Source organism: Pavona decussata, unplaced genomic scaffold (assembly GCF_977016875.1).
Source record: "Pavona decussata unplaced genomic scaffold, jaPavDecu1.1 SCAFFOLD_1221, whole genome shotgun sequence".
NCBI lineage: Eukaryota > Metazoa > Cnidaria > Anthozoa > Scleractinia > Agariciidae > Pavona > Pavona decussata.
The window spans coordinates 25,303-35,262 of NW_028145997.1; the positions used below are offsets into that span (position 1 = coordinate 25,303).

The window sequence follows — 9,960 nt, forward strand, 5'->3', positions numbered from 1 at the left end:
TATTTGGAATAGAGTGACGGAATATTTGTAGCAATGTGATGGAGTATTTGTATTATTGGCATTTCATTTATTCCTTTCCTATTTTCTTTTTTTTCTTAAGACATCGACGACTGTGTTAATCACACATGTATAAACGGCGGATTGTGTGTAGATGGTGTCAACATTTTCTCGTGTAACTGTCCGGCGGGATTTTCTGGAGATCGCTGTCAGAGTGGTAAGTGATGCAATAAATACTTCTCCTACAGTTTGTTCGGAACAATGTAATTATTAACAGATCACGTACCAGTAACCGCTGTAAAGGGGTCGTTAAAATAACAATATATAAGCGCTTGTTGATAGATTACACCTCTTGCTGTTCATTTAGGCAAAATATACATTCATTTACGCCAACAGTTGAAACTATACGGCAAAGATACGTTCATTAGCACTTCCATGAACTTCATTAACGCGAACGAACTTTCAATAACGCTACTTGCATATGTATTAACATTCAATAGCATCAACGGATGAACAATTGCACCTTTGGACAATCATTAACACCAATAGAAAATCAATTGCACAGTATGACAATCAACTGCGTATTAAAGACATACAATAATGGAATTTGCATAGAGACGCACAATCGATTGCACCTTCATACAATCGTTTATTCGAAACGGTCAATCATTAACATGAACTGACAAACGTTAGTATTTTTCGAATAAACAATAGGAAGAAAAAAATATTCGTTAAGGTCATTCATTGTAGTTACCTGTATTTTAAAATACTGAACAAAAACACAAGAGTATATATATTATCATTAACATTTTATGTTTTTTTTGCACAATCTTTTGCTGAAGCAGATATAAAATGAAAAACATTTTACTGTACATCTACAGTACTGTTACAAACAGAGTACGCTGTATGAACAAGTAGACGCATTGGAGACAGAAAGAACCGAAGAAAATCAAGGCACAAAGAAACAGAATCTTACTTGAACAGCGACAAAGAATTATTCAAGCCTTCGAAGATGTTAAAGAAGATTATTTGACGGTTGCTGCTACTATCAAACCATTTTGAAATTTCTTTTTCCATAGTTGATTGTTATTACTACACACATGTTTGCCAGTTGATGTTAATGATTGACCATTTCGAATAAACGATTGTATGAAGGTGTAATTGATTGTGCGTCTCTATGCAAATTGCATTATTGTATGTCTCTAATACGCAGTTGCTTGTCATTCTGTGCAATTGATTTTCTATTGGTATTAATGTATGTCCAAAAACGGCAATTGTTCATCCCTGGATGCTATTGAATATTAATACATATGCAAGTAGCGTTATCGAAAGTTCATTCGCGTTAATGAAGTTCATGGAAGTGCTAATGAATGATATTTGTCGTGTAGTTTCAACTGTTGACGTAAATGAATGTATATTTTGCGTAAATGAACAGCAAAAGGTGTACTACACCAAAATTATGTATATCTAAAACCAGATGTTGACCAATTATGCGTGGTTCAATTCTACCTGTTACCATCTCCCCCCCGGGCACACCCCCGGGCATTTGTGTACTTGACGTCCTATTCCCCACCCCCGGGCACACAGAAAGAGACAATTCCCCACCCCCGGGACTCATGACATGGACTAAAAATAAACTGCTTCGTTTTGATGATTTATTTCTTTATTTAAACAAAACCAGGAACCTGAAAAATCCTAAACTTTTAGAACGAACGCGTATACATATTTAAAGAAGTCAAAGCTGATTGCCGCAGATTCGAGTTGAATTCGAAGCGACGCGTACGCATTGCATGCAGAAAACCAACTGTAAAATTTGAGAACAAATCTGGGAACCGAAACATTTACCCAAAGCGTATACCTAGCCTTTAAGATAAAAGTATGAAAATGAAACAGCCTTGAATATACGAAATAAAGCTACTAAATTCGGATACTTACTTCAAATCAAGCTCTGGGATAAGCTTTTAAAGTAATGAATGAAAATATAAATCACATCGCCTCCATCAGATCGATAAAATAAAATATATTTTCATTTTATAAACTGCAACAATAACACTTAAATTCAAACAGAGCTTTCAGCTTCGACAGATTACTCTGGTTCAGCTATTCGCTAACGTACTCGATGGACTTGCCAGCGAAAAACGTGGCCTTTTCCGCGTAGTTAGCCGTCATTGTCACCCCATAAGTCCTTGCGTGAGTAGTTATTTCGATTTGCCCCGCCCCCTACCCCCGGGCAAGACCGCTTGAGGAAATTCCCGGCCCCCGGGCCAGACGGGCCGAGTTTTCCCGGGGGTGTGCCCGGGGGGGGGGGGGGATGGTAACAGGTAGAATTGAACCACGCATTACATTGTGTTGAAAAGAGCAGAAAAAATTGGTAAATTGCGACCTGTATTTCATCTGCTTAAAATGATAAGCACAAAAGACCTTCTTAACTTATCTTGAAACATACATTTTAATATAGTCTATGAGATTTAACTGCTTTTTGTTGTTGGAGATTGTTTAATTTCGTTCACCGAAGGTTTGGAATTCGCTTTAAGTTTTAAGAAACCAAAGTGCTATTTTGACCGAATTGATTATTATAGATTTTCTTCAAAATAAATTGATATTGAACAAAATAAAGTTTGCATTGATTTGTTTGAAATTTAGGTCTACCAAACACTAGAATATAAGTGGGATTGATTTCTAACTCGTTGTCTCGAAACATTTGACAGTTGGTAACATTCGCTGAGAATAATTTTTCGAAGCTGTCAGAAGATGGTTGCCATGGTAACATGAAATTAAAAAAAACCTTCTTGTCATATCACTCGGCATACTTGGCATACAGGATCACTTGGGCCAGAAGACGCCAAGAGATTGTTTCGTTATGGCGACTGAAAAGTTATCTGGGCAATCTTGTAAAGCCTGAGAACTTTTATTTATTATTAACTTTTAATATGTTAATCTAAATCTAAATATCGTTATGTCAGTAAAGTCGTGGGACATCACGCAACTCTAGAATAATAATGAATAAAACTATACTAAAATATACAAAATAACAATACAAGTTAATCTACCGATAAAAGATATGATCCTCTTTGAGATATACTTTCTATTGTCAGTTTAAAAGTCTTTATTTTTGGCTAGTTATATCAGGTACAACTCACTGGAAACCGCTGGGCAATGTCATATTTTGCCATTGTTTTGTTTTGTTTAGATATTGACGAATGTGTGAGCCACAGTTGTCGCAACGGGGGATCCTGCATAGATGGAATAAACAACTACTCTTGTTCCTGTACAACAGGTTTTGCAGGATACCGTTGCGAAGTTGGTAAGATTGACTGTATCCTAGCAAAGTCTCAAAAATGTCACAAATGTGATTTTTATTAATAAATTGAAGCCAGTCTTACTTAACGTAGCCTTAAGAGGATTAACCGGCTTTTATCGATTTTGCCATGGCTTTAGGTATATGATCTTATATGAAATGAAACAGCACACAAACGTACAAACTTGGTAGATATTTCTAACCAAAACCTTTCTTTTAAGGATCTTGGTTTATAATAGCTTCAGGTATTTTGTTTTAGGAAATCGTCGTTCCAATTTGTAGTTAAGACAGTTAGTTTTTTATAGTATCCGTTAAAGCATTTGCTTTTTGTTTGGCTTCAGATATCGACTACTGCATCAATGCCAGTTGCAAGAACGGTGCTTCGTGTGTGGACGGCGTGAAAAATTACACATGTTCTTGCGTAATTGGATATACAGGAGATCAGTGTGAAACAGGTATTTCTGGAATGAGCCAAAGACACTCTGACTGGTTCAATCTAGATTGAATACCAGCGGGTCAGTTTTCTTTGATCGCGCTTCCTTTCTTACCGAACTGAAGGTGTTTTCATTTTAATTTATTACCATAACTATTGATTAAATGTCGTTCATTCTGTATTTCGCATCGTCCAAAACTTGCACTTCATTACAATTGAAGCAACTCACTCATGTATTTTACGAAGGAGTTTTATCACCACATCCACGACTGTGTTAAACAACTAAGAAAAACTGCCTTAAATTGTGAAAAAAAAACGGAGAGTAAATTGTATTTGGAATAAAGTGACGGAATATTTTAGTAAGCAATGTGATGGACTATTTCTAGTTATTGGCATTTCATTCATTTCCCTTTTTTTTTGTTTTAAGTCATTGACGACTGTGTTAATCACACATGTATAAACGGTGGATTGTGTGTAGATGGTGTAAACAGTTTCTCGTGTAACTGTCCGGCGGGGTTTTCTGGAGATCGCTGTCAGACTGGTAAGTGATGCAATAAATAGTTCTCCTACAGTTTAATCGGAACAATGTAATTATTAACAGATCACGTACCAGTAATAGCTGTAAAGGGGTCGTTAAAATAACATAATATAAGCGCTTGTTGATAGATTACTACACCAAAATTATATATATCTAAAACCAGATGTTGACCAATTACATTGTGTTACAAGGAGCAGAAACAATTGGTAAATTTCGACCTTCATTACATATACTTAAAATGATAAGCACAAACTTATTTTAAAACGTACATTTTTTAAATATAGTCTTTAAGATTTATCTGCTTTTTGTTGTTGGAGATTGTTTAATTTCGTTCATCGAAGGTTTGGAATTCGCTTTAAATTTTAAAAATCCAAAGCGGCGTTTTATCCCAATTCATTCTTATAGATTTTCTTGAAAATCGATATTGAACCAAATGAAGTTTGCATTGATTTGTTTGAAATTTAGGTCTACCAAATACTCGAATATAAGTGGAATTGATTTTTAAGTTGTTCTCGCGAAACATTTGACAGTTGGTAACATTCGCTCAGAATAATTGTGCGACACTGTCAGAAGGGGGGGGGGGGGGGGGAGGGGGGGATGGTTGCCATGGTAACATGAAATTAAAATAAAAAAAATCTTGTCATATCACTTGGTATACAGGATCACTTGGGCGAAAAGACGCCAACAGATTGTTTCGTTAGCGCGACTGAAAAGTTATCTGGGCAATCTTGTGAAGCCTGAGACATTTTATTTATTATCGACTTTTAATATGATCCTCTTTGAGATACAGCTATTTCAATTAACGTTGTCGGATTAAAATCAAGCTAAAAGACAAGACCGCAATGTTTTGTGGGATAATTTTTATGAATAATTTCATCAAAATCATCCCTGCACGTGCAGGTCATTGTACTGCTAATTACAACCTATTGTTTTCTTCCAGGCATGACTGATTTTGATGAATTTGTTCATAAAAATCCCACGTAAACTTTCGGTCTTGTCTTTTAGCTTCATGCTTTGAACCGACAACGTTAATTGAAATAGCTGTATCCTTTATATTGTCAGTTTAGCAGTCTTTATTTTTGTCTGGTTATATCAGGTACAAGTCACTGGAAATGTGTCCCATGAACTTAAAGAACACATGGCATTTGTGTCGATATAAGTAAACCGCTGGGCAATGTCATATTTTTCAATTGTTTTGTTTTGTTTAGATATTGACGAATGTGTGAGCCACAGTTGTCGCAACGGGGGATCCTGCATAGATGGAATAAACAACTACTCTTGTTCCTGTACAACAGGTTTTGCAGGATACCGTTGCGAAGTTGGTAAGATTGACTGTATCCTAGCAAAGTCTCAAAAATGTCACAAATGTGATTTTTATTAATAAATTGAAGCCAGTCTTACTTAACGTAGCCTTAAGAGGATTAACCGGCTTTTATCGATTTTGCCATGGCTTTAGGTATATGATCTTATATGAAATGAAACAGCACACAAACGTACAAACTTGGTAGATATTTCTAACCAAAACCTTTCTTTTAAGGATCTTGGTTTATAATAGCTTCAGGTATTTTGTTTTAGGAAATCGTCGTTCCAATTTGTAGTTAAGACAGTTAGTTTTTTATAGTATCCGTTAAAGCATTTGTTTTTTGTTTGGCTTCAGATATCGACTACTGCATCAATGCCAGTTGCAAGAACGGTGCTTCGTGTGTGGACGGCGTGAAAAATTACACATGTTCTTGCGTAATTGGATATACAGGAGATCAGTGTGAAACAGGTATTTCTGGAATGAGCCAAAGACACTCTGACTGGTTCAATCTAGATTGAATACCAGCGGGTCAGTTTTCTTTGATCGCGCTTCCTTTCTTACCGAACTGAAGGTGTTTTCATTTTAATTTATTACCATAACTATTGATTAAATGTCGTTCATTCTGTATTTCGCATCGTCCAAAACTTGCACTTCATTACAATTGAAGCAACTCACTCATGTATTTTACGAAGGAGTTTTATCACCACATCCACGACTGTGTTAAACAACTAAGAAAAACTGCCTTAAATTGTGAAAAAAAAACGGAGAGTAAATTGTATTTGGAATAAAGTGACGGAATATTTTAGTAAGCAATGTGATGGACTATTTCTAGTTATTGGCATTTCATTCATTTCCCTTTTTTTTTGTTTTAAGTCATTGACGACTGTGTTAATCACACATGTATAAACGGTGGATTGTGTGTAGATGGTGTAAACAGTTTCTCGTGTAACTGTCCGGCGGGGTTTTCTGGAGATCGCTGTCAGACTGGTAAGTGATGCAATAAATAGTTCTCCTACAGTTTAATCGGAACAATGTAATTATTAACAGATCACGTACCAGTAATAGCTGTAAAGGGGTCGTTAAAATAACATAATATAAGCGCTTGTTGATAGATTACTACACCAAAATTATATATATCTAAAACCAGATGTTGACCAATTACATTGTGTTACAAGGAGCAGAAACAATTGGTAAATTTCGACCTTCATTACATATACTTAAAATGATAAGCACAAACTTATTTTAAAACGTACATTTTTTAAATATAGTCTTTAAGATTTATCTGCTTTTTGTTGTTGGAGATTGTTTAATTTCGTTCATCGAAGGTTTGGAATTCGCTTTAAATTTTAAAAATCCAAAGCGGCGTTTTATCCCAATTCATTCTTATAGATTTTCTTGAAAATCGATATTGAACCAAATGAAGTTTGCATTGATTTGTTTGAAATTTAGGTCTACCAAATACTCGAATATAAGTGGAATTGATTTTTAAGTTGTTCTCGCGAAACATTTGACAGTTGGTAACATTCGCTCAGAATAATTGTGCGACACTGTCAGAAGGGGGGGGGGGGGGGGGAGGGGGGATGGTTGCCATGGTAACATGAAATTAAAATAAAAAAAATCTTGTCATATCACTTGGTATACAGGATCACTTGGGCGAAAAGACGCCAACAGATTGTTTCGTTAGCGCGACTGAAAAGTTATCTGGGCAATCTTGTGAAGCCTGAGACATTTTATTTATTATCGACTTTTAATATGATCCTCTTTGAGATACAGCTATTTCAATTAACGTTGTCGGATTAAAATCAAGCTAAAAGACAAGACCGCAATGTTTTGTGGGATAATTTTTATGAATAATTTCATCAAAATCATCCCTGCACGTGCAGGTCATTGTACTGCTAATTACAACCTATTGTTTTCTTCCAGGCATGACTGATTTTGATGAATTTGTTCATAAAAATCCCACGTAAACTTTCGGTCTTGTCTTTTAGCTTCATGCTTTGAACCGACAACGTTAATTGAAATAGCTGTATACTTTATATTGTCAGTTTAGCAGTCTTTATTTTTGTCTGGTTATATCAGGTACAAGTCACTGGAAATGTGTCCCATGAACTTAAAGAACACATGGCATTTGTGTCGATATAAGTAAACCGCTGGGCAATGTCATATTTTTCAATTGTTTTGTTTTGTTTAGATATTGACGAATGTGTGAGCCACAGTTGTCGCAACGGGGGATCCTGCATAGATGGAATAAACAACTACTCTTGTTCCTGTACAACAGGTTTTGCAGGATACCGTTGCGAAGTTGGTAAGATTGACTGTATCCTAGCAAAGTCTCAAAAATGTCACAAATGTGATTTTTATTAATAAATTGAAGCCAGTCTTACTTAACGTAGCCTTAAGAGGATTAACCGGCTTTTATCGATTTTGCCATGGCTTTAGGTATATGATCTTATATGAAATGAAAAAGCACACAAACGTACAAACTTGGTAGAATGTTCTAACTAAAACTTTTCTCTTAATGGTCTTAGGCCCGGTTCATACGTCGAACTTTACATGAGCCGAACCTAATACCTATTAAAGTCGACCCAAATAAATAAGTTTGGCTGTTGATTCAGACGTCGAACCTAAATGAAGTCGAACTTAGAGCTAAAGTGAGAAAGTAGATTTTCGTGGTCAGCAGCTGTTGATTTTTCTCAACAAGATTAAAAATGGCGGGAAAAGATGAATTCTGACATGGAAGAGCTTGTTTGGTAAAATTGCATTGGGGGTGGTCAATTGTTTATTTTGATATTAGTTTTCATTGATATTTCTTATAATTCTTTATAGTTATCATATTTTTATATAAAATGTTTAAATTCATGTAAAGCGCTTTTGATCGTTTAAATGTTAAAAGGCGCTATATTAAGTGAATAAATTATTATTATTATTGTTGTTGTTGTTATTATTATTATTATTATTATTATTATTATTATTATTATTATTATTATTATTATTATTATTATTATTATTATTATCTTTAATGTTGATCATGCCATGGTCTGCAGGCGTGGCGGCTTCATAATACAGCGCCATAATGAGCTAAGAGATCTTGAGGCAGACATGCTCGGCATGGTCTGCAATGATGTCGAGATTGAGCCCGTCCTCCAGGAACTCACGGGAGAGTCGCTTCCAAGCGGAGCTAACAGAGCTCCCAACGCTCGCCTAGACATCCATGCCAAAGGTTTTTGGGAAAGACAAAGGTCAGCGTTCTTTGATGTACGGGCATGTTACCCCAACGCTGATCCTTATAGAGACCTGGACCTCAAGCAGATATACAAGCAGCACGAGAACGACAAGAAGAGATTGTATACGCAAAGAGTGATGGACGTGGAACAGGGAATATTTACACCATTAGTCTTTACAACAACAGGCGGCATGGGAAAGGAGTGCAAGAGATACCATGACAGGCTGGCAGAGCTAGTCGCAGCGAAGAAAGGAGAGAACTATGCCACCACTGTCTCTTGGATACGTTCTAAAGTATCCTTTGCAATCCTTAGGTCCGCTTTACTCTGTCTAAGAGGGTCAAGAACAGTTAGGAGAGTAATTGGAAGCAATGTTCGAGACGCAGACTTCGAATTAGATAGATGCCTCGCCAAAATCTAGGTCCTATGATTTTTATACATACTTTTTCTTGTTTCTTTTTTTATGATATAGTTTGATGGGGTTTTTTTCTAGGTAAAAATCAATGAATAATAATAATATTGTTGTAATTCGACGAGATTTTTTCCCCTTTTCTTCAAAAAAAAAAAAAATGTGCTTAAAAATAGTCTTTTTTATCGAAAAGAATTGTAAATAAGTTTTAATAGCTACTTTTAACCTGTAAATAACATTTTACTTGGAATATTTTAATAAAGAGATTATTATTATTTATAATTAAAAAAAATATTATTATTATTATTATTATTATTATTATTATTATTATTAAAACAATGAAGACAGGCCAAACACGGCTCCTATTGGTCGAGATAGGAAGAATATGACCTTCAACATACTAATTTGCTCTTACGAGTACATCTTTCAAAGATCTCCCTTTTCTGTACAAAGTAGGGAAGGGTCTTTATAGATCTCTCTTAGCAGAGGCTGATTTTCTATCAAGTGCCATTTACTCATCTGAATGGTTTTAGGTTAGGCACAGAAGGGCGATATTCCGTAACAAACGGCAAAATGTTTTTGCGCTTTTTTTGTTTGTTTTGTAGTGCCGATATTCTTTCGCTGAAATTGACTTCTGAGAGAGTTTTATCTATAAGGTTATCGAGGTAACCTCTGTAGCGTAATCTTTGTTTGAATAAAGTAATTTTTTCTTCAAATGTTTTAGAAATGAAAGATTTAGAAAAAAGAATCTATTCTTGATG

General features: G+C 35.4%; 1 protein-coding gene across 1 annotated transcript in view; it reads left to right on the forward strand.

The window, feature by feature from the left end:
- LOC146448242 (uncharacterized) overlaps positions 1-7,948 on the forward strand; it is a gene marked incomplete at its 5' end in the record, with an annotated part of 29,131 nt that extends 21,183 nt beyond the window's left edge. The window contains 8 exons of the mRNA XM_085102678.1: positions 101-214; positions 3,188-3,301; positions 3,637-3,750; positions 4,156-4,269; positions 5,475-5,588; positions 5,924-6,037; positions 6,443-6,556; positions 7,761-7,948. Of these exons, the coding sequence (XP_084958804.1) occupies positions 101-214; positions 3,188-3,301; positions 3,637-3,750; positions 4,156-4,269; positions 5,475-5,588; positions 5,924-6,037; positions 6,443-6,556; positions 7,761-7,933 (971 nt within the window). The remainder of the gene's footprint in view (positions 1-100; positions 215-3,187; positions 3,302-3,636; positions 3,751-4,155; positions 4,270-5,474; positions 5,589-5,923; positions 6,038-6,442; positions 6,557-7,760) is intronic.
- Positions 7,949-9,960: the final 2,012 nt, after the last annotated feature.